Below are 25,519 nucleotides of genomic sequence, written 5' to 3' on the forward strand. Positions count from 1 at the left end.
AGAACCTTATGGTCATTTTTCAAAACTCTAGACACAAAACTCAAAACGGTCATCACTTGTAACCCAGGCTGTCCAATGTTCAAAACATTGCATTGTGCATTCATATCTTTAAAGAAACCTTGCACTTGCAGAATCATTGGTTCAAATAACTTATTTATCATGAAATACCATAGAAACATTAATTTAGATCACCCACACACAAGATACCGATAGTTTCACTGTGTAGTTGTTCATACAATCATTAGATATTGTAGTACAAAATATGTGATACATGTTTCATTATGCTACTACACGTAAATGCATCACTGTAAAATAACTAGTAGAGAGAATACTACAGACACAGTGGAATCATTGAACAAAATATGAAATTTATTGATGAAATACAATAAAATCACACCATAGGTTTCTTTGAATCAAAGCAAAAAGAATTAGCTACAAAAAGGAAAAAAACAGTTAAAGGTCAACTGCAGTGTTCCTCACCTGGCTTACTGTAAAACATCACTGCAGTGTTCCTCACCTGGCTTACTGTAAAACATCACTGCAGTGTTCCTCACCTGGCTTACTGTAAAACATCACTGCAGTGTGCCTCATCTGGCTTACTGTAAAACATCACTGCAGTGTTCCTCACCTGGCTTACTGTAAAAAGCTAAACAAAAGATTGATTACTGTACTTCTATATTTCCTTCAAACCTGTCTTGTGGATTTGGCCACAGGTTCTCATCCACAATGGATGTTTTCATTAGCCAAACATCTTGGGAAGAATCTTCGGGCATGGCGAATCCAGGCCTGACACTGGTCTGCTGTGATGTCATTGCATGCGTCATCCATGGCCTGGAGAAGGGTGGCTTGTTCGTGAGGGCGCCTATAATATACCTTCCACCTCCATGTGGAGAAACATTCCTCAATCGTGTTAAGGAAATGAGAGAATGGGGGTAAGTACAGGGTGGTAAATTGTGGATGGGCCTGAAACCATGCTTGAGCATGGTGGAACCTGACATTATCCCACACAATGACATAGGTCATACCATCAGCTCTACAGACCTGATTTAGCTCCCCAAGGAAGGTTACATTCAAACAGCGAATCATGTGGCTGCCTGCAACTCAATATATAGAGTGTATAGAGTAGAGAGCTTTAGATGTTGTTCGACCAAACATTAGAACGGGCAAGATGCGTAATCTAAGCAACTTGATTGTTGATGCCACACATGGTGATTCCAGTATCTCAGAAACAGCTGCCTTCCTGGGAGTTTTACGCACTACAGTCTCTAGAGTTTACAGAGAATGGTGCTATAAACAAAACACATTCAGTGAGCGGCAGTTCTGTAGGCAAAACACCTTGTTAATGAGAGAGGTCAGAGGAGAATGTCCAGACTCATTCAAGCTAACAGAAAGGCCACAAATGCTCAAATAACAGCTGTTTAAAACAGTGGTGAGCAGAAGATCTAACGTACAACACCTTGAATAATTCAGGCTGTTGTGAAGGCAGGTGGTCCTACCCAGTACTAGATAGGTGTACCTAATGAAGAGTGTACAGTAATGTCAAATCTGAAAACATGGTCTGGAAAAGTGGTACATGGGACGATAGAAAGTGTCTGATAAAGAATGATGATGAAATATTACATCCATAGATAATGTAGTATAATTGGTTCATGTTCCACGGTAATTGGTGTCAATGGATCTCGTTATCCTGAAACTTTCATGATCTAAACATGGAATATTGTTCGTCAGTTTCCATAAAACTATGCATTAAGAGTAATGCAACAGTTACTTTTGATCAGTTGTATCAACTGATAGTTAGATCATTGTAATGAAATGAATAGACTGTCATCTCAGATGTAATGTGTGAATTGTATTTTGAAATGGTAATACTTAGTTGTGTCATTTTGAACAGGTGATTTTAGTTCAATGAACAAATGATCTTATCTTTATGTGTATTGTATCCAAGCAATTCGAAAAAGTGGTAGAGTTTAGAAAAATGTGCATTTTGATCATTGGTTGTGAGTTGTGTCTAGTTTTGAAAAATGACATCAAGGTCCCGAAATTAGTGCCAAAGTGATTGTAAAAAACTGTAATAAGACAGAAACAAGGGAGGTTCGTAGGGGGGTATGGGTGGGTGTACAATGCGAACGTCTAGCAACCCAAAGGCAGTGTGTTTGAATCTCATAACGGATAACTAGTATTTTCGCTACTCTGCAACTACTTACTACTTTTTAGCTACTTTGCAACTACTTAGCATGTAAGCTAACCCTTCCCCTATAACATAACTCCAAAACCTAACCATTTAACTTCTTAGCTAGCATGTTAACTCGCCCTAACCTTAAGCCCTAAACCTAACCCTAACCTTAACCCCTAGCCTAGCTAACGTTGGTAACCTAGCTAGCCTTGCTAACGTTAGCCACAACAAATTGGAATTCGTGTAATGTACCAAAATGGGTTATGAAGAAAGAAAATCATGTAATACACACAATGCGTAATGATGAAAATCATGTAATATACATGAAAAAGTGGACTTTTTCGGAGAACTGTCAAAAATGTGTGTCTATTTCACAATAAACTGTCATAGTGTGTCAGAATTTATGTCTGTGCCCATTGGGTAGTAACAGCTGTAGGATTTTAATTTGAGCCAGCGTCACAAGGGCACGGCGCTCAGGTTGATCAATGCAGCAGTTTGTCCTTCGTTTGGTTTTGTTGTTAGGAGTGGAAAACCATGTCCTTTATGAGAGCTACACAGAGAGGAAAAATAGACATTCTCTGTAACAAGAGTGTGCACGGGTGTACAATTTATTACATAAACAAGCTTCTGAAGCCTTTTTAAACCTCAAATACACTACACGTTTTAAATGTACTGCATTGCAGGAAGGTTCTCCTGCATCAGATGTACAACTGCGAACATCTAGCAACCCAAAGGTTTTCACTTGTACACCCTCACCGGCCTCTAGGTCATCAGGCTGCTGATTATCCCGCACACCTGTTACCATCGTCTCGCGCACCTGTGCCTCATGACACTCACCTGGACTCCATCACCTCCTTGATTATCTTCTCTATATCTGTCACTGCCCTTGGTTCTTTCCTCAGGTGTCATTGACTCTGTTTTCATGTCGGTGCGTTGTTTGTTTCAAGTTTCGTGTTTATTGTTTCTTTTATATATTAAAACACTCACTCCCTGAACTTGCTTCCCGACTCTCAGCGCACTCGTTACACATCTGTACTTGACTTTAGCAGTTGGAGAACACTTGACAGGGAAGTCAATACTAACTCCCCCAATATACATGTACCAACTAGAAAAATGAGTTGGTATTTACATTATCTCCATAGCTAACTTGCTCAGATTGGCTATTTGGAACGAGCACTGTCTTTACGTGAATCTGTCGGTGAGACTGTTCATTGAGGCTCAGAGTAATATAATTACATACAGAATACAATATAATAGGATCGCTATGCACAGACTAATCCATGACTATAACATTAGGCTCGCAATACAGACTTGTACTTTATATGCAGGATTACTTGGGTATTCATTAATGAATGCAATGTAGAACTTGTTCAGACATTGACAAGTAATTCCTCCTCTGCCGAAATATAAACTTGTTCTGAACAATATTTCCCTTTCTATGCTTGACACGCTTGTGTTCCAAGGTTTTGCTATTCTGTAGTTTCCACAGGCCAAGACTAATAGAACAAAATAATGATTTGTTTGGAGGAAATTCACTGTGGGCCAGGAAAATGTATCGGCGTAACAAGGGCATGGCGCTCAGGTTGATCAATGCAGCAGTTTGTCCTTCAGTTGGTTTTGTTGTTAGGAGTGGATAGCCATGTCCTTTATGAGAGCTACACAGAGAGGAAAAATATACATTCTCTTTAACAAGAATGTGTCTGTGTGTGCTTGCATGCACACGTGCGTTTACAATTTATTGCATAAACAATAATATGATATTTTGAACTGTATATGTGTGATAATGAACCGGCAATGTCACAAAAGGTTTTCTTTTTGCATGCCTCCACAATATACAGTACAACCTCCATCAATGCCTTTGTAACACCTGTTACTTTCAGTGCAGTACGCTTTTAGCTTGCAGTGTATCTCTAGACGTCCTGTGTTCAGATGAGACTTCCTGTGTGACTGATGCATTCTTGTTCTGCCTTGAGCATTGGTCATCGTTTGTGATAGCGAAACTGTCGGGGCGACAAAACAAACCCAGGCAAGACATAATGTTTCAAAAAAACAACAGGCAAGACATCACAACATGCTCTGAGAGTTGTTATCTAGTGGCCGCTGACCAGCCGCCCTTCGATCCAGTCTGGTCTCAGACTAGACGTAACATAGTAAATGTAAATCCGACACACTCAAATTAGTATGCTATGTTACGTTTACATAATACAGAAGGTTACTTAGGGCAAAAATGAAAGGAGAGCGGTTGGTTGGTGTGGATGGGTGGGTGAAAAATGCAAATGTATAGCAACCCAAAAGGTTGTGTGTTCAAATCTCATCAGGGACAACTTTAGCTAATTAGCAACTTTTCAACTACATACTACTTTTTAGCTACTTTGCAACTACTTACCATGTTAGCTAAACCTACCCCTAACCTTAACCCTTTTATCTAATCCTTCCCCTAACATTAACCCTTTAACCTAACTCCTAAACCTAACCTTAACATCTAGCCTAGCTAATGTTAGCCAGCTAGCTAACGTTGGCCACAACAAATTACTATTCGGGAACATATCATACATTTAGCAAATTCATAACATATTGTACATTTTGCTAATTCGTAACATATCACACAAATTGTAATTTGTAACATATTATAAGAAATGGATGATGGATATCCACAAATTAATACATACCATACAAAACGTAACATATTATACTAAATTAAGTGTCTCGGAGCTACATTCAGAATAATATGAAATGCTCTAAGACCAGGCAGCCAGCAGTCAATCAGTATCTGACAGCTGGTGTTCTCATTTCATTGTAGCCTGCAACTATCTTGTACTGTAGGTTACTTTACTGTATAAAAATGTACAAGTAGAGTCAGCTATGAATGCAGTAAAATGGAATTCTCACTTACATATAATTTACAAAGTTCAACAATATAGGCAGTCTAATGCGGTGCAACGGTAGAGCCGTTATCCGCTTGATCTCTTACAGTGCAAACATGCCAGGAAAAGTAGACCCTTAGCAACTATAGGGTTGAATAAATTTGCCATCAAAAGGTTGCCATAGTAAACTCCACATCCAAGTGGAAAACAATTAGCCAGCTAGAAACTCCAGCATAGTTTGCTCGCTAGCTTGCTTCACTCACCAGTAGACAGAGCTGGCTTTTGTGATTATTATCCATAGTTTTCATCCATAGTTTTCAGCATGTTGCTGGCACTGGTGGTGCTGAGAATTAAGAAATATGGTCAAACTAGCAAGTACTGCATTTGGAAAATATTCTCAATCGTTTGCTGAATGAAAATCGCCCACAATTCCAGTTTTTCATAGCTCCCGTTAGCAACATCAAAGCAACTTTGTAATGACAGACTGAGCACAGTGTTTTCAAATCAGACGGACTGACAGCCAGGAGCCAATACGACATGCATTTGTCAGCTAAATTACACATTTATTCTGTATCACTCAACTCTCATTTATGTGTCTCGTTTGTATTGAGAGGGATATAGCTAGATACACTACATGTCCAAAGGTATGTGGACACCCATTCAAATGAGTGGATTCGGCTATTTCATCCAAACCCGTTGCTGATAGGTGTATAAAATCGAGCACACAGCATGGCACCATCAACATGGAACCATCATCCTTTCAACATGGAATCATCATAGGATGCCACCTTTCTGCCCTGCCAGAGCTTACCTGGTCAACTATAAGTGATGTTATTGTGAAGTGGAAATGTCTAAGAGCAACAACGGCTCAGCCACACAAGCTCACAGAATGGGACTGCCGAGTGCTGAAGTGCGTAACACGTCTGTCCGCAGTTGTAACACTCTACTACCAAGTTCCAAACTGCGTCTGGAAATATCATCAGCACAAAAACTGTTGGTCGGGAGCTTCATGAAATGTGTTTCTATGGCTGAGTAGCCACACACAAGCCTAAGATCACAATATGAAATGCCAAGCACACAAACCTAAGATCATCACGCCAGGCGTCGGCTGGAGTGGTGTAAAGCTTGCCACCATTGAACTCTGGAGCAGTGGAAATGCGTTCTCTGGAGTGATGAATCATGCTTCACCATCTGGCAGTCAGACAGACAAATCAGGGTTTGGCGGATGTCAGGAGAACGCTACCTGCCCCAATGCATAGTGGCAACTGTAAAGTTTGGTGGAGGATGAATAATGGTCTGGGGCTGTTTTTCGTGGTTCAGGCTAGGCCCCTTAGTTCCAATGAAGGGAAATTTTAACACTACAGTATACAATGACATTCTAGACAATTCTGTGCTTCCAACTTTGTGGCAACAGTTTGGGGAAGGATCTTTCCTGTTTTACCATTACAATGCCCCTGTGCATAAAATGAGGTCCATACAGAAATGGTTTGTCAAGATTGGTGTGGAAAAACTTGACTGGCTTGCACAGAGCCCTGACCTCAACCCAATTGAACACCTTTGGGATGAATTGGAACGTCGACTGCAAGCCAGGCCTAATCGCCCAACATCAGTGTCCGACCTCACTAATGCTCTTGTGGCTGAATGGAAGCAAGTCCCCACAGCAATGTTCCAACATCTAGTGGAAAGCCTTTTTATTTTTATTTATTTCACCTTTATTTAACCAGGTAGGCCAGTTGAGAACAAGTTCTCATTTACAACTGCGACCTGGCCAAGATAAAGCAAAGCAGTGCTACAAAAACAACAGACTTACACATGGGATAAACAATCGTACAGTCAATAACACAATAGAAAAATCTGCATACAGTGTGTGCAAAGGAAGTAAGAAGGTAAGGCAATAAATAGGCCAATAATGGCGAAGTAATTACAATGTAGCAATTTACACGAGTGATATATGTGCAGATGAGGATGTGCAGGTAGAAATACCGGTGTGCAAAAGAGCAGAAAAACAAAACACAAATATAGGGATGGGGTAGGTATTTAGTTGGATGGGCTATTTACAGATGAGCTGTGTACCGCTGCAGCAATCAGTAAGCTGCTCTGACAGCTGATGCTTACAGTTAGTGAGAGAGATATAAGTCTCCAACTTCAGTGATTTTTGCTATTTGTTCCAGTCATTGGCAGCAGAGAACTAGAAGGAAAGGCGGCCAAAGGAGGTGTTGGCTTTGGGGATGACCAGTGAATATACCTGCTGGAGTGCATGCTACGGATGGGTCTTGCTATGTTGACCAGTGAGCTGAGATAAGGTGGAGCTTTACCTCCCAGAGGAGTGGAGGCTGTTATTGCAGCAAAGGGTGGAGCAAATCCATATTAATGCCCATAATTTTGGAATGAGATGTTCGACAAGCAGGTGTCCACATACTTTGTCATGTAGTATAAGTACTGTTGATGTGTTGCTGTACTCTTGGAAAGATCAGAGGGACAGGTAGAACATGTGTGAGATAAATGATCAATAAGCGTAATTACCTGGAGAAATCCCACCTGCAATTTCTAAACAAAGCTGCTTTTATTTGTTTAATTTAACCTTTATTTAACTAGACAAGTCAGTTAAGAACAAATTCTTATTTACAATGACGGCCTACCTGTCACGATCGTCGTTGGAATGAGGTGAGGACCAAAGCGCAGCGTGGTAAGTGTTCATGTTTTTTCATTTTAATGAAACAAAACTGAAATACAAAACAATAAACTTGAAGTAATCAAACCGAAACAGTCCCGTGTGGCACTAACACGGAAAATAAACACCCACAACTCAAAAGTGAAACCAGGCTACCTAAGTATGATTCTCAATCAGGGACAACGATTGACAGCTGCCTCTGATTGGGAACCATACCAGGCCGAACACAGAAAATCCCAAATTATAGAAAAAAGAACATAGACAACCCACCCAACTCACGCCCTGACCATACTAAAACAAAGACATAAAAAACAAACTAAGGTCAGAACGTGACACTACCAAAATGCAAAATTGCTTCTTGCGGGGACGAGGCCTGGGATTATAAATAAAAATATAGGTCAAAACACACATAACGACGAGATACCACAACACTACATAAAGACTGTACTTATAACTTGTAAAACCTTAATTTGTATAATTTTGAAGTGATCCAAATGGCAAATTCCTCTTTCATATATACATTTTGAAATATGTAAAACCAGAAAAAAAGTTGTATTTTATTTGGGAGTCTGGCTTTAAGGCTTGTTACTGTACATAACCTGGCTGAAACACTGTGTGCATCCCAAATGGCACCCTATTCCCCGGCAAAGTGCACTACTTTTGACCAGATCCTTATTGGCCCTGGTCAAAAGTAGTGCACTATATAGGGAATATGGTGCCATGTGGTAAGCAGCCTCTCACACTGAGTCTGGAGCCGAAGTTTCAACATACTTTGTTGAACTGGATGTCTGACACAGAGCTCTGTGTTTTGCTTTAGAAATGTGTGAATGACTCATACTAGAAAACGTTGGCATATCAAGACTTGCTGTTAAACATAACATTAATTAGTCTTGACAGTCAACTTATTTTTCTGCTGACGATGGAACTTAGGTCTAAAACACTATTTCTCCCTCTCCCTCTTTGTCAGCATGTTTGGATGAGTGTGCATAACCTGGGTAATCAATGTTACATCCCAAATGGCACCCTATTCTCTATATAGTGCACTACTTTTGACCACTATACAGGAAATAGGGTTCCATTTTGGGATGAAAAACTGCCTCTCAGAGGGTGGTCTGGGTCTGGCACCAAGGTGTAGGACAACTGGACTATAAGAGGAACATCCATGTAGATATGACCTTCCTTCATTTTCCAAGTGAACCTGAGGTTTGGCGCCAATCTGTATTTTTCTTTCTACATGCTGTCAGATCCAGTTTCATTATGTTGTACCACCTACTTGTCAGTCGTCTCTTTCCTTCATTTAATCTTTAACCTCTAACTACTGTGTTTCCTGTTAAAAGGTCTTTCCATTTCTACTCCATAAAACTCATGCACGCGAACACGCACACTAACACTCACCTATTAGGCCAATCTTTTAGGATCAGGATTACTGTAAAAGGGAATTATACCATGGCAACTAACTGCCAATATTTACAATACATTGTGGCCAGGTCCAGTGGCTCTGCTGTATGTAGATGAAGATAGAGGAGGTGGAGGTCAGAACAATGATGTATTATACACGTAGCACAGGAAACGGTTCTACTGGAGTCGAACCACAAATATTTACATAGGCCAATGTTTTTTTTCTTGTAGCATGAAAAGCATAGGTCCTGCAAAAGTCGATTTCCTACCAATGTCTAGTAGAAGAGTATTGCTCTCTAAAGAATAGAATTAAACTGAAAGAAAATACAAAAAGTGAAATAGTGAAAAAAAAACTATTCAGGTTATTTTAGCAGCACTGATTTGATTATATGCAAGACTAAGGGCATGTAAAGTAAAAATTTAAAAAATCACATTAATGCCATGCCTCCTATTGCCACATTAACACATACAAATCCCACATCGCCACAGTCCAGTAGGCCTACATGAGTATAAAAGTATAAAACAATCTATACTGAACAAAAATACACTATATATACAAAAGTATGTGGACACCCCTTCAAATTAGTGGATTCGCCTATTTCAGCCACACCCGTTACTGACCGGTGTATAAAATCGAGCACACAGCCATGCAATCTCCATAGACAAACATTGCCAGTAGACTGGCCTTACTGAAGAGCTCAGTTACTTTCAACGTGGCACCATCATAGGATGCCAATTTTCCAAAAGTTAGTTTGTCAAATTTCTGCCCTGCTAGAGCTGCCATCTAGGAGCAACAACGGCTCAGCTGCGAAGTGATAGGCCACACAAGCTCACAGAATGGGACTGGCAAGTGCTGAAGCGTGTAGTGCTTAAAAATCATCTGTCTTCGGTTACAGTGCTCACTACCGAGTTCCAAACTGCCTCTGGAAGCAACGTCAGCACAAAAACTGTTGGTCGGGAGCTTCATGAAATGGGTTTCCATGGCCGAGTAATCACACTTCACTTCGTCCAACGAAAGAATCAGGGTTTGGTGGATGCAAGGAGAACGCTACCTGCCCCAATGCATAGTGCCAACTGTAAAGTGTGGTGGAGGAGGAATAATGGTCTGAGGCTGTTTTTAATGGTTCGGGCTAGGCCCCTTAATTCCAGTGAAGGGAAATCTTAATGCTACAGCATACAATTACATTCTAGACGATTCTGTGCTTCAAACTTTGTGGCAACAGTTTGAGGAAGGCCCTTTCCTGTTTCAGCATGACAATGCCCTCGTGCACCATGCAAGGTCCATAAAGAAACGGTTTGTCAAGATCGGTGTGGATGAACTTGACTGGCCTGCACAGAGCCCTGACCTTAACCCCATCGAACACTTTTGGGATGAATTGAAATGCCGACTGCGAGTCAGGCCTAATTGCCCAACATCAGTGCCGACCTCACTAATGCTCTTGTGGCTGAATGGAAGCAAGTCCCTGCAGCAATGTTCCAACATCTAGTGGAAAGCCTTCCCAGAACAGTGGAGGCTGTTATAGCAGCAAAGGGGGTAGCAACTCCATATTAATGCCCATGATTTTGGAATGAGATGTTCGACGAGCAGGTATACACATGATTTTGGTCATGTAGTGTATAAACACAACATGCAACAATTTCAAAGATTTTACTGAGTCACAGTTCTTATAAGGAAATCAGTCAATTTAAATAACTGAATTAAGCCTTAATCTATGGATTTCACATGAGTGGGAATATAGATATGCATTTGTTGGTGACAGATAGTTTAAGAAAAGGTAAAAACACCATTTGCCTCATGCAGTGCGACACATCTCCATCGCATTGAGTTGATCAGGCTGTGGCCTGTGGAATGTTGTCCCACTCCTCTTCAATGGCTTTGCAAAGTTTCTGGTTATTAGTGGCAACTGGAACACACTGTCAAACATGTCGATGCAGAGCATCCCAAACATGCTCAATGTGTGACATGTCTGGTGGATATGCAGGCCATGGAAGAAGTGGGACATTTTCAGCATTCAGGAACTGTGTACAGATCCTTGTGACATGGGGCCGTGCATTATCATGCTGAAACATGAGGTGATGGCGGTGGATGAATGGCACGACAATGGGCCTCAGGCTTTCGTCATAGTATCTCTGTGCATTCAAATTGCCATCGATAATATACAATTGTGTTTATTGTCAGCAGCTTATGTCTGCCCATATCATAACCCCACCGCCACCATGGGGCACTCTGTTCACAACGCTGACCTCAGCAAACCTTTCGCCCACACGACGCCATACACGTTGTCTGACATCTGCCCGGTACAGTTGAAACCGGTATTCATCCGTTAAGAACACACTTCTCCAGCAGGCCAGTAGCCATTGAAGGTGAGCATTTGCACACTGAAGTCGGTTATGATGCCAAACTGCAGTCAGGTCAGTGAGTACGATGACCATGCAGATGAGCTTCCCTGAGACGGTTTCTGACAGTTTGTGCAGAAATTCTTTGGTTGTCCAAACCCACAGTTTCATCAGCTGTCCGGGTGGCTGGTCTCAGAAGATCCCGCAGGTGAAGAAGCCGGATGTGGAGGTCCTGGGCTGACATGGTTACACGTGGTCTTCAGTTGTGAGGCCTGTTGGACGTACTGCCAAATACTCTAAAACTATGTTGGTGGCAGCTTATAGTTGAGAAATTAACATAAAATTATCTGGCAACAACTCTGGTGGACAGTCCTGCAAATGCCAATTGCACGCTCCATCAATACTTGAAACATCTGTGGCATTGTGTTGTGTGACAAAACTGCACATTTTAGAGTGGCCTTTTATTCCCCTGCACAAGGTGCACCTGTGCAATGATCATGCTGTTTAATCAGCTTCTTGATATGCCACACCTGTCAGGTGGATGGATTATCTTGGCAAGGGGAAAAATGCTCACTAACAGGGATGTAAACAAATGTGTGCACAACATTTTAGAGAAATAAGCTTTTTGTGCGTATGGAACATTTCTGGGATCTTTTATTTCAGCTCATGAAACACTTTACATGTTGCTTTTATATTCTTGTTCAGGGTATGTAAAATCCAATAAGTGATAATCTATTGCACCACACATGCATTAGTAGCATGGTCCCTGGAGCTCAGCTGTGCTTCACATATAGCCTCCATCCATCCCTGCTGTTCTGCTATGGTGCCAGCCTTTAGGAAGAAGGTCCGCTTCCTGTCCTTAGGAGTAATAGTCCATTCGAATGATCCATCGCCTCCTTCAACAACCTCTACCACTGCCCCAACCAGGTTGATGGGCTTCAGAAGCTTCTGGATGAAGGAGAAGTGATGTTGTTTTAGATGGCAGATATGCTGTGCTTCCCAATTGGCACCCTATTCCCTATATATTGTGCGTTCCTATCTGCACCCTGTTCCCTATATTGGCTGCAGAAAGCCTTTGTTGAACTGAAATTGGTACTTCATGGAAGTAAAACTAAGTGTATGTTATTTTCCAAATCACGTAAAAATGTATCTGAAGATTTATGCATGCATACTTTGGATGGTGCCCTCATTGACCGTCCCCCCGCTTTTAAATATCTGGGCATCTGGATTGTCGAAAAGCTATCTTTCCAAAAGCATGTTGATGAGTTAGGTAACAAATTAAGAATGAAAATAGTCTTCTTCTATGGGAACAGGTCCTGTCTTTAGTTAAATAGCAGAAAACAACTAATTCAGTCAACATTCATTCTGGTTATTGACGATGGCAATATTGTTTATATGAATGCAGCCGCCACTGTATTGAAGCCATTGGATGCAGTTTATCATAGTGCATTGCGCTTTATTACGGGGGATAAGTTCTGTACACATCCTTGCATTTTGTATCAGAAAGTAGACTGGCCCTCCTTTAAGTCTCATAGATCGATGCATTGTACTATTTTTGTCTACAAAGCCCTCGTGCATAAACTTCTGCCATACCTTACCTCATTGTTAACCTTCAGACATATAAATGACCAGACCTGGACTCAGGGATGACTAACCCTGGAGATCCCTTCAATCACCACTGAGTAGGTACATCTGCTTTTTGTTTTTTTGGCCTCTCATGTTGAATGATCTCCAAAAGTTCTTAAAGTTGATGGAGTTGGTGCCTCTCGGGTAATTCAGGCGGATGTTAGAGGGCCTTTTTACTGAAGAATGTGTATGATTGTGTTTTGATTTTCATGTTTTGTTTGATTTTCATGTATTGTGTAATTGATGTGTATATACATATGTATTGTGTAATTGATGTGTATATGGATATGTATTGTGTAATTGATGTGTATATAGATATGTATTGTATAATTGATGTGTATATAGATATGTATTGTATAATTGATGTGTATATAGATATGTATTGTATAATTGATGTGTATATAGATTTGTATTGTGTAATTGATGTGTTCAAGCAGGGCTCAACTGCAAAAAAGACCACGATCTCAGCATGATTCCGTGGCTAAATAAAGGTTAAATAAAAATGTTATAAAAATATAGTGTACATCCTATGGGTCCTGGTCAAAAGTAGTACACTACAAAGGGAATAGGGTGCAATTTGGAACATATCTATGACCTAGGCATAGTTTGCTGCCTTGTAATAAAATCCCAAAGTAAATGCAATATAGCCTACTGTCTCGACATTTCAAGCAAACATGTAAACTAAATAACAATAGCATACTTTTAATTGACTTTGTATTCCTTTAACAGTGTTCAAAACACCTAGCTAAGTGAGACCTTGCCACCTTGCAGCTGTAGACGTCAGTAAACGGCCCGCTGCTATGGTAACAGGACAACACTGTAGGAAGTAAGGGAACATGTTGCAGTGACACCGCTGAAAGTTACAATGTATGTAACGCTTGGTCGCATAGCTACATTATTTGCTGCTTTGTCATAAACATAGGGGCGAAAATGCTGTCTCCTAAATAACAATTTAGTCCTAGCTTGCGAGACAAGTTCCCTAGAAAATTAACTGTTGTCTTCTTACCTCTTCATTTTCACCATAAAACAGTAGAGTTTCTTTCAACTGAAACCATGCGCGTTTCCACCGGTGCGTAAAATGAGTGCGCTTGGATAACCATCCTTTTTTGTCCTCTTTTATCTCAACGGGGTTTTCATCTGCGCCGTTAGAGGTCGCAGATACTACAGCCATCATAGAGTTTTGAGAATAACGGGATAAATAGCTGAGAAATTAGCCTGTAATTCAAGAGCGTCACACACCCAAAGCTTAGTGGGTAATGTCGTTATTTTTATCCAGCCGCACCATCAACTGATGGCGCGCGGAACGAAGACTAGAACTTCCAGTCCCAGAAAGCCCTGTGTTGTGTTGTTACCCAATGAGTGGGGACGGGAGGGTTAATGCCGCGTTTACACACAAGTCGGAAGTAGTAAACACGGACATTTACGACTTGTCGATATACACGTTCGCGTTCAACCAGTTAGGAAGTCGGACATTTCCGAGTGTCCTAGTTCCGACTAGTACATGAACGCGGCATATTACAGTGCGATAATAGGATACTGACGAACTGGTTGCTATCTGGCTACATGAAGAAAGTTAGGAAAGGAAAGTAGTATAGTTGGCAAAATATTCAGGCTTTGCACTCATGCCAAAATAGGGAGTTTGGAGCCAAATCTAAACACTCACACCCGACCATCGTGATGTCACAGTTCAAGCGTTCGAACGTCTTGGAAGATAAGAATTAACACACACATTTTTCATCTCCAGAGAGTGAAAACCGTCCTTTTCGAAAAGGTAAATGTGTTTCAAAGATTTTATACCTTATCAAAAAAGCACGTCTACTGGCTTTGTGTGGGCATTTATAAGTGAAATAGATCAAGCATAGGCTATGTACATTTAATCCTATTACAAGCAATTACATGAACATGTTTTACCTCTCCCAATCAAATGAGAGCACATATCCAGATGTGTCTTGATTTCAGATGTGTTAGGCAAGTTTAAATTCATTATGCAAAGGCACAACAAGTGATGATGATAATAATAATAATACTGTTGTTATATTGTTGTTATTATTGATACCCTTTAAATGGTTATATTAAATTATTGTTTACAGTACAAGCTGTTTTGCAGCCTATTCATTTACAGTAACTTTTGACTAATCAATCAATAATCTGACTCATTGATCCGACAGGATAGTTTTTCCCCACATAAATGTTCTCCATTACCTACTCTCATCTATATATTTTTTTGTTACCAGATAATTTACGGGGAATTAGAAACGTTCTACTACATGGAGTTGCAACTGAGGAGAACTGCTCTGTGGCTGTTTCTTCTCCTCACCATAAGAACTGTTTTTTGTTGCGCTGAGGCTGAACATTCTCCAATGGTTGGGAGCTTTTTGCAGAAGCACTTTGTCCTCGGAGTGGTGTAGAGCTGAGAATGGAGGAAGAATCAACATGCTTTCATCGAACATTCATTGTTATGTGCCTCGTGTGAGCTGTCGAAGAGGAATGGGCACAATTTACACTTCAGAGTAATTGTTTATTTTTTATAGAGTTGATGTTCAGTAATACATCAAAGATGTCTTATTTGTAAAAGTAAGCTAAACAGTGCTGCTAGAATTCGTTTCCCCCCCCGAATGATCTATCACTTATTCAACCGACTGGATATTCTAAACAAATTACCAAGATGCTTCAACAACGCCAATGTTGTTGAATATAACTTGAGAGCTGCTATTCGAAATAATACGTTCGATGTCGGTCAACTTTGACTCTTTACCTCGTCAAGAAGACATAAGACAGCCAATGTCTGCCTGCAGCAGTTCTTCCCCTCCACCCTTACCCAGACTATGCCCCCTCTCTGTGGCTCCGAATCCAGTCGCCCCACCGACTCCTTCGCCGTCTCCAAGCCCACCGGCGACACTCTACAGTCGACTGTCAAATGGGAGTCTCAGCGCCCCGAGCCCCACCAACTCCGGGTGCTCTTTCCACGGGGTGTCTTTTCTTATCCAGATCGGACTCACCAGGGAAACGGTGAACCTGGATGCCAACGATCTGTCCGGGATATCTGCGGTGAAGGAGCTCGTATGTTCAATAGTGGACCAAAAGGTAAGGTAACAATTTACACCACAGTGCTGTTATTACTGTGTAACTAATTACAATGTAATTGCAGTGCAACAAATATGATAATGATTCATTATGACAATGTACTTACAGCAGTAACTCTAACCTTAGCTAACCTAACCCTAAAGACAAACAATTTCTTGGCCATATAGTCCTCATGATGGGCATGCATGGAGACAGATCAGATCACATCAAAACCTGAACAAAAACTATACACTCTAAATGATTTTACAGTTGTCTGTGACTTGCTATATTCATCATATTGTATTGGGATTGTAGTTTAGTTGATTAATTCGACCATAAAAAAAATATATATATTTTTCATATATATATATGTAGTTATTACTTTTTTTATAGAGCGTACACATGTGTAGTGCTGAACCATGAGGTGAGGCGCTACATTGTAAAGTAAGCATCAGTGTAAGAAAAAAAACAAGAGGTTGCATTTGAGAGAAATACAATTGAAACAGGGCAGATGTACTGTATAGTTGTGGTTTTCACAGGTGTAATATTCTGTTTTGCTTTCTGCTTATGAGTGTTACACCTGTTTTTGCACACAATAGATGCCCCAGGGGTTGTTTAGATGAGAGGTGACGGATTCTCCCTCCTACTTTGCAAAATATTGAAATACTGTGGTAGGCTGGAAAACACAGATAACATGTTTCCCAGAGTAGACTACATTACTCAACAACATCTTCACTTGCTCCTAAGGTATATGGCCTTATCACACATACCACTCCCAGTTTCTCATTGTGCGACAAATACACAGAGCAATGTATAACAGGTTTTTTCTTGTATGGTTCTTGAGTAAAAGTAGAAAAATGACATTTTGTTCTGATGATGGGGGATTGACACAACAGCGATGGCACAATATACTATAGAGGCATGTTTTCACTGTCTGTGTTAGATTTCATCAAAGAAAAGGGTTGTAAAATGTTTCATTCTGTGTGAGCCATAGTGCAACATCAGCTCTTTTCTATTCCTCAATTTAAACATATGGGGCCTATTGCAACGACCACTGGCCAGCGTACTAACTCAAGGTCATCTCTGGTTAAAAAACATTGCCCTAAAATCACTCGCACAGCTGATCTCAATTGCAACCATCACTTGCCACCGATTTATGTCGAGGTTATCTTTTATTCCTGATTGCTGCCAAAAAAGTTCAAGAACACTCCTCCCTCTGGTGGGTATTATCAATGGAACAAATTGATCCTGATTTTTTAGTAGACTTACGACGAATGATCTATTTTGACAATCAGTCCGTACAACTGAAATAAAGTATTTCCTCGTTTACCACGGCAAATCTAATGTGGCAATTTACCTGACACCTTGTATGAATGGAAAACTAATATGGTCTAACCTATTGTTACTATATATTTTTTCTCTCCAATTTATGTAATCCATTAATTACAACTTGTCTTTAAAAAGAAAATGCACCGCTTGAGGCAACACTACAGACCTGGAATTGATCCCAGGCTGTGTCAGAGCCAGCCATGACCGGGAGACCCATGAGGCAGCGCACAATTGGCCCAGTGTCGTCCGGGATAGGGGAGGGTTTGGCCGCCCGGGATATCCTTGTTTCATCGCTCTCTGGCAACTCCTTGTGGCGGGCCGGGCGCCTGCAAGCTGCCTTTGGTTGTCAGTTGTTTCCTCCGACACAATGGTGCGGCCGGCTTCCGGGTCAAGCGAGCAGTGTGTCAATAAGCAGTGTGGCTTGGAAGGGTAGTGTTTTGGAGGATGCATGGCTCTCAACCTTCACCTCTCCCAAGTCCGTACGGGAGTTGCAGCGATGGGACAAGACTGTAACTACCAATTGGGGCGAAAAAGTGGTAAAAGTACAAGAAAAAAAAATATGTTGGCTTGAAAAAGTAGGGTAATTTCTTATCAAGATCGGGGGAAATATCCCTGGACTGCAAGGAAAGAAGGAAAGAAATTCCACAAATAAACTTTTAAGAAGGCACACCTGTTAATAGAAATGCATTCCAGTTGACTACCTCATGAAGCTGGTTGAGAGAATGCCAAGAGTGTGCAAAGCTGTCATCAAGGCAAAGGGTGGCTATTTGAAGAATCTCAAATATTAAATATATTTTGATTTGTTTAACACTTTTTTGTTTACTACATGATTCTATTTGTGTTATTTCATAGTTTTGATGTCTTCACTATTATTCTACAATGTAGAAAATAGTCAAAATAAAGAAAAACTCTTGAATGAGTAGGTGTTCTAAAACTTTTGACTGGTAGTGTATGTAGACTATGAAGTGACAACGATGTAGGCTGTGTGTAGCGGTTAGAGGTCATGATATGAAGGGTTGGCTTGTAAAGGTTTTTTTGTCTGGTCACAGAAAGTTGATGTGTTGTCCACAAGCAACGGTAAAAGGTGAGAGGAGGAGATAGTTGTGAGAAGGAATAATATACACAATGATCAAAGTGCTTATGCTGTTTTTATGTGGCTGCTATGAAAGTGAACTGTGTGTGTGATCAGGGGTGTATTCATTCTGCCGATTCTGTATAAAAACGCTTCTTAAACGGAAGCAAACGGAACGTAACGGGGATAAAAATACCTGATTTTGTCTAATAGAAACTCACATCTGCAACTTTTGGACTAATTATTACACCTTAGATCAGCTAGATGCAGGCAAGAGTGTGCAAGGCAGTATCGCATGTGTCACTGTCTGTCACCTTGATTACAAAAAAAAATCTCGACCTGTGCACCTACGTTTTAAACTTTCATTCATAGGCCCCAAATGGCTCCCTATTCCTTATGGGCCCTGGTCAAAAGTAGTGCACTATATAGGGAATAGGATGCCATTTGAGACGTAATTCCCCCCCCCCCCCCCCCGCCCCTGGTGTGGGAGTATTGAAACTCTGGGCCCATATTTACGGTATGTTGGACCATGTAATATTTGTTCTCCTGTAGGAGGGGAACAGGAACAGTCCCCGGGGTGTCCAGGAAGACAGTGGGGAAGTTCCCCTCCCTTGCAGGCCGCCATACTGTCCCGGGCTGCACCAGTCTGCCCGGCTCAGCTCCGTAGTCAGCCCCACCCTCCCTGTCCTGTCACATACCACGGTTGCAGGCTGCTGTAGGCAGGAGACAAAGAGGTGCTAGTGTGTGTAAAAAAAAAAAACGGAGATTGGGGTTCCGATAAGTGATGTGTGTATATTCTAGCTGGAAGAAACAGAGTGGAGGCTAAAACTGTTAAGTTAATTGATGCAATATAAATTGCAAGGTAAAAGAGCATGAAATAGAGCAACCTATTCAGACAGAGGGAAAACAATCTGCTTACAGCGTTTACCACTGATTATGTTTTTCAATAATGTATTGCACATGTAGTCTTTGGGTCATTCTAGGGCATTTCTCACTTTTTACGAAGCTCATTAAAGCAAAGGAGCTGAATTGCAGATTGCTGACCTATTCCTTAATGTCCAAACAATTGCACTTTGCCCTAATAAACAAATCTGTCTGTATTGCAAACTCTTAACCCAGTGTTGGAACTACAGAATTATAAGGTTTTATTCTATCACATCATTCTATTTTCTATGGTTGGAACACTCCAGCTGGCGAAGTTTCACAGAGATCATCATCATCATCATCAGTTCTGAAAATCACTAGGCGATGGGCTACTGAGATACAGTAGGGCTCCTTGCCATTGTAATAATATTAGTCACCACCCAGCTAGCAGATAACGTTCTGAGAATCACGTTTCTTAGAGCTTGGTCAGAGCGTTGTTATCTTATGGTCATTTTGCAAACAACCTTCCCACAACCTTCTGGGAATGGTGCAGGATAGTTGCTTGGCTTCAGAACATTCTCAGCACATTTAAGGAATTTGAGAAAAAAACGTTATTTTCTTTGAATTTCATTACTTTAAGAGAACGTTTCCTAAATGTTCAAACATGGTTAGATCTACATTTAAATGTTGATAATGTTTTATGAATGTTCTCCAACTGGTTTGGCATTGGGAATGTTCTCAAATAGTTCAAAGAAAGTTAAGAAACAATGTTCTTCTGTGGGAATTTCAGTATTTCAGCATAACGTTTCCTACAGGTTTCCTCATGGTTCAATTGAAAGTAATGTTCTCAAATTGATCCAACAAAATTGGGAGAAATAACGTTCTGCCATGAGAATTTCAGGTTTTCTGCAGGTTTCCTCACGGTTCATTTTAAAGTCATGTTCTCAGAACCTTAAGAAAACCACAAGAAAACATTAGTAACGCTCAAGGAATGTTCTAAGAATGTTATTTAAAACGTATACATTCCGTTCTCAGTGTCAACAAAACTCTCTCTATTCTCTATCTTGTTAATTGTGTTGGCCGCACCCACTAATTGGCCACACCTGATCTTACTGAGTGATTGTTTCCTTTGAAATGGGGTCTGTTTGAATGGACTAAAATGAACAGCTTTGTATTAGTTAAAAAAAGATAGCATGCTGTCTCCATCCTGGTGGCGCAGTGGACTAATTCAATGGGTAGACAACAGAAGATCATGGGTTTGAATCTCACTGATGCCATACTAACTAAAATAAATGTATGTGTTTGTGTGATTAATGCCTAAGTAAATTCCTTTCAATGCATCCTATCTGTGCTTGCAGCTAAAAACAGTTAACCTAAGCTAGCAGTCTTATTGAAATGTTTTAAAAGTTATTCAAAAACCTTCAAATAACCAATCATTTCCGTTCTCAGAACGTTAATAAAATCTCCCAAGAAAACGTTCAGGGAACCATAGTAAAACGTTCTCAGAACCTCCTTGCAAATTAACCTCCCTTCAAATTAACAGGCAACATTTTCACTTCCGTTCTCAGAACGTTTTAAAAAAAGTTATGTTTAAAAAATGTAATCTGTCACCTTTCACACAGATGAGGAAGTGCAACATCGGTTGATGGGGTGGATTGAGACGCATGCAATGAAAAAAAAGATCTCTAGCTTAAATGTACACATTTTATGGGGATTTTTATATTATGCTAATTTTATTTCCGTGGGGGCGTCAAGTCTAGGGAGTAGGTTAAGCAACTTCATTATTCCGCCATTGTTTTTATGGCCATTATTAGACAACACACATTGTGTGACATGAATGACATAGAACTGTGCTGATGGTGAGTGACTGACTGACCACCCACCCCTCCCACAGTACTGCATGTGGAGCTGTGCCATGTTGGTGGAGTGTATTTCCTGCTCTAAAGTGCCATAGGCTAACAATTAGTTTCAGCCAGTGCACAGGACAAGACTGGAACAGCAGAGAGAACAAAGGTTAACTATGTAGCCTAGAATCAGGTTTATACATTTTCTAATCCAATTTATCATTAGGAATCTGATGGTGTGGTGTTATAGTATGAAGATAACTGAGGTCCTCCTCTCCCACTACCACCCTTTAAAAAAGCCCTGGTAAAAAGTGCTGCATTATATATGGAATAGGGTGCAATTTGGGATGAACCCCTGGTTTATGGAAGAGTAGAGATGAGAGAAAGTGAGAGAGAGAGAGAGAGAGAGAGAGAGAGAGAGAGAGAGAGAGAGAGAGAGAGAGAGAGAGAGAGAGAGTGAGGAAGTGAGAGAGAGAGAGAGAGATAGAGAGTGGGGGAAGAGAGAGAGAGAGAGAGAGAGAGAAAGAGTGGGAGAGAGAGAGAGAGAGAGAGAGGGGGAGGGAGAGAGAGACATTCGATCTTGCAAAACACACAATACATTGCCTTCATACCCCTTGACTTATTCCACATTTTCTTGTGTTACAGCCCAAATTCAAAATGGATAAAATATCGTTTTTCTCACCCAATACCCCATAATGACAAAGTGAAAACATGTTTGTAGAAAATGTTGCATATTTATTGAAAATGAAATAGAGAAATAATAATAATATTCATTTACATAAGTATTCACACCTCTGAGTCAATACATGTTAGAATCACCTTTGGAGTCTTTCTGGGTATGTCTCTAAGAGTTTTGCACACCTGGATTATTCTTTTTAAATTCTTCAAGCTCTGTCAAGTTGGTTGTTGATCATGCTAGACAGCCATTTTCAAGTATTGCCATAGATTTTCAAGCAGATTTAAGTAAAAACTGTAACTAGTCCACCCAAGAACATTCAATGTCATCTTGGTAAGTAAATCCAGTGTATATTTGGACTTGTGTTTAAGGTTATTGTCCTGCTGAAAAGTAAATTTGTCTCCCAGTGTCTGTTGGAAAGCAGTATGAACCCAGTTTTCCTCTAGGATTTTGCCTGTGCTTAGCTCTATTCCGTTTCTTTATATCCTAAAAAACTCCCTAGTCCTTGTCGATGACAAACAAACCCATAACATGATGAAGCCACCACCATGCTTGAAAATATGAAGAGTGGTACTCAGTGATGTGTTGGATTTGCCCCAAACATAACACTTTGTATTCAGGATATAAAGTACATTTCTTTGCCTCTCCAGCAACTGAGTTAGGAAGGACGCCTGTAATCTTTGTAGTGACTTGGTGTACTGATACACCATCTAAAGTGTAATTATTAACTTCCCCATGCTCAAAGGGATATTCAATGTCTGCTTTTAAATTGTTTACACAACAACCAATAGGTGCCATTCTTTGTGAGGCATTGGAAAACTTCCCTGGTCTTTGTGGTTTAATCTGTGTTTGAAATTCACTGCTTGACTTAGGGGCTTTACAGATAATTTTTGTGTGGGGTATGGAGATGAGGTAGTCATTCAAAAAGTATTGCACACAAAGTGATTCCATGTAACTGATGTTATTTAGGCTTGTAATAACAAAGAAGTTGAATATATTTTGACTCAAGACATTTCAGCATTACATTTTTTTAAATCAATTTATTAACATTTCAAAAACATAATTCCAGTTTAACATTATGGGGTATAGTGTGCAGGCTAGTGATACAAAATCTAAATTGAATCAATTTTAAATTTAGGCTGTCAATACCTTCTGAAGGCACTGTAATAAAGGAATTCAGGGATAGCCCGTAGGGAATAACAAGTGTTTTATAGGGCATGTTATCAACATTTGGTAAATGTACATGGTGTCTGATTGTGATTTCTCTGGGTACAACTGAGCCTGTATTATTTGAGACAGTACAGTGGGGAACCCCTTTAATGCATTGGTGATGCTGCTGCTGCTTGTGCGTTGGAGAATAATAATTAAGTTTCGCTGTGAGATACATACAATGGAATTGCCGTTCTTTCAGCATGTTGTCATCTGTGTACGCTACCAATAAACCTTGATTTGATTTGTTTAGTACCACGGCAGGGTTCCTAAGGATTTATATAAACTTTTATGATTGCTCTTTTTGATTGACAAACCAGGCCTATTACTAGAGTAGAGGGAGGCACACTCATTTCATCATCTCCACATATCATCTTATATAAAGCCCTGGTGGATTTGGGGAAATCACTTGAGCAGGTTTCGTTCAGTCTTTCTTTGCCTTGTTCCTGTTTCTTAAAACTCAGGATCACCAGAATGGAGGACTGTGCTTGGTGGGACTCTATGTCTATTCTAGCTCTGGTCCAGGTCGTTAGTGCGGCTTGCTAATGTTTAGGAAGGCTCTGCATTAGTAAGCCACACTAACGGCCTAGAACAGAGCTACATCCGACACTGTTGGCATGTTACCTCTTTATTGGACAGGCGAGGGTCATTATCACATTCCTGTAGAATGTGTTCAGCTTTAAGGGCTTCGATCTCTGTAGGAGCCTTAGGCCTTGTATAACATCCCTGGCCTGTTGGCATCCCAAATGACACCCTATTCCCTATATAGTGCACTGCTTTTGACCAGAGCTCTGGTCAAAATTAGCGTACTATGTAGTGAATAGAGAGCTATTTGGAACGCACCCTCTGTGAAATGTTTAATGTAGAAAAGATTGTGCTGCCGAGGGGCTTGAACTCATCTGAAATCCCATGGTTATTCAGACTATGTAATGTGAACCGTGTGTGATATGTTGGACCATGTAAGGGTGGCAGTGGGATCTCTGGTTTTGGAGTCTAAGGCGGCGTCCCAAATGACAACCAATTCCATTTATTCCCCTATGGGTCCTGGTCAAAAGTAGTGCACTACAGTGCCTTGCGAAAGTAGTCACCCTCTTGGCATTTTTCCTATTATGTTGCCTTACAACCTGGAATTAAAATGGATTTTTGGGGGGTTTGTATCTTTTAATTTACACAACATGCCTCTTTGAAGATGCAAAATATTTTTTATTGTGAAACAAACAAGAAATAAGACAAAAAAACAGAATACTTGAGCGTGCATAACTATTCACCCCAACAAAGTCAATACTTTGTAGAGCCACCTTTTGCAGCATTTTCAGCTGCAAGTCTCTTGTGGTATGTCTCTATAAGCTTGGCACATCTAGCCACTGGGATTTTTGCCCATTCTTCAAGGCAAAATTGCTCCAGCCCCTTCAAGTTGGATGGGTTCCGCTGGTGTACAGCAATCTTTAAGTCATACCACAGATTCTCAATTGAATTGAGGTCTTGGCTTTGACTTGGCCATTCTAAGAAAATTAAATGTTTCCCCTTAAACCACTCGAGTGTTGCTTTAGCAGTATGCTTAGGGTCATTGTCCTGCTGGAAGGTGAACCTCTGTCCCAGTCTCAAATCTCTGGAAGACAAACAGGTTTCCCTCAATAATTTCCCTGTATTTAGCGCCATCCATCATTCCTTCAATTCTGACCAGTTTCCCAGTCCCTGCCAATGAAAAACACACCCACAGCATGATGCTGCCACCACCATGCTTCAGTGTGGGATGGTGTTCTCGGGGTGATGAGAGGTGTTGCTTAGTGGTGCCCCTTGCTTAGTGGTGTTGCGGACTCTGGGGCCTTTCAGAACAGGTGTATATATACTGAGATCATGTGACAGATCATGTGACACTTAGATCGCACACAGATGGACTTTATTTAATTAATTATGTGACTTCGGAAGGTAATTGGTTGCACCAGATCTTATTTAGGGGCTTCATAGCAAAAGGGGAATACATGCACACACCACTTTTCCATTAAATTTTTTTTATAATTTTTTGAAACAAGTTATGTTTTTAATTTCACTTCTCCACAACCTTGCAATTTGGACTATTTTGTGTATGTCCATTACATGAAATCCCCCCCCCCCCCCAAATCCATTTAAATTACAGGTTGTAATGCAACAAAATAGGAAAAACGCAAAGGGGGATGAATACTTTTGCAGGGCACTGTAGCGTTGTTGAGGGAGTGTCACACTGTATAATGATAGGAGACAAGTGCAAGAATATAATAGGGGGATTTATTTTCTCCACCCAAACAAAAGAGCGAGGTGTAAACCTTAAAACAATACACAGGACAAGTCCCTTAAAACAAGTGCACAATAACACACAGCATGGAAGCCGATACAACAGAACAGGTGCGCTCACA

General features: G+C 40.6%; 2 protein-coding genes across 3 annotated transcripts in view; one reads left to right on the forward strand and one right to left on the reverse strand.

The window, feature by feature from the left end:
• Window positions 1-12,079: 12,079 nt before the first annotated feature.
• On the reverse strand, window positions 12,080-14,406 carry LOC139415542 (PH domain-containing protein DDB_G0274775). Its single transcript, XM_071163649.1, has 2 exons — window positions 14,076-14,406; window positions 12,080-12,391 (listed from the first exon to the last, which is right to left on the reverse strand). The coding sequence occupies exons 1-2, from the start codon at window positions 14,241-14,243 to the stop codon at window positions 12,176-12,178; spliced, it is 384 nt and encodes a 127-aa protein (XP_071019750.1). The 5' UTR covers window positions 14,244-14,406; the 3' UTR covers window positions 12,080-12,175.
• Window positions 14,407-14,588: 182 nt separating this feature from the next.
• The window catches only part of LOC139415016 (serine/threonine-protein kinase D3-like), a 59,561-nt gene continuing 48,630 nt past the window's right edge, over window positions 14,589-25,519 (forward strand). Inside the window, exons 1-2 of one of the 2 annotated variants that reach the window (XM_071162752.1) lie at window positions 14,589-14,840; window positions 15,304-16,153. In XM_071162752.1, coding sequence (XP_071018853.1) covers window positions 15,800-16,153 — 354 coding nt within the window. In that variant the 5' untranslated portion in view covers window positions 14,589-14,840; window positions 15,304-15,799. Of the gene's footprint in view, window positions 14,841-15,303; window positions 16,154-25,519 lie in introns of those variants that run through there. The other variant, XM_071162753.1, reaches the window with a different exon arrangement.

Source organism: Oncorhynchus clarkii, chromosome 8 (assembly GCF_045791955.1).
Source record: "Oncorhynchus clarkii lewisi isolate Uvic-CL-2024 chromosome 8, UVic_Ocla_1.0, whole genome shotgun sequence".
Lineage (NCBI taxonomy): Eukaryota > Metazoa > Chordata > Actinopteri > Salmoniformes > Salmonidae > Oncorhynchus > Oncorhynchus clarkii.

Excerpts from the sequence above, each read along its gene's own strand:
- LOC139415542 (XM_071163649.1), bottom strand. The coding sequence starts at position 14,243 with ATGATGGCTGTAGTATCTGCGACCTCTAACGGCGCAGATGAAAACCCC. Across the intron at positions 12,392-14,075 it reads TTTATGGTGAAAATGAAGAG|AAGCTTCTGAAGCCCATCAA; the intron begins GTAAGAAGACAA and ends TCCTTCATCCAG.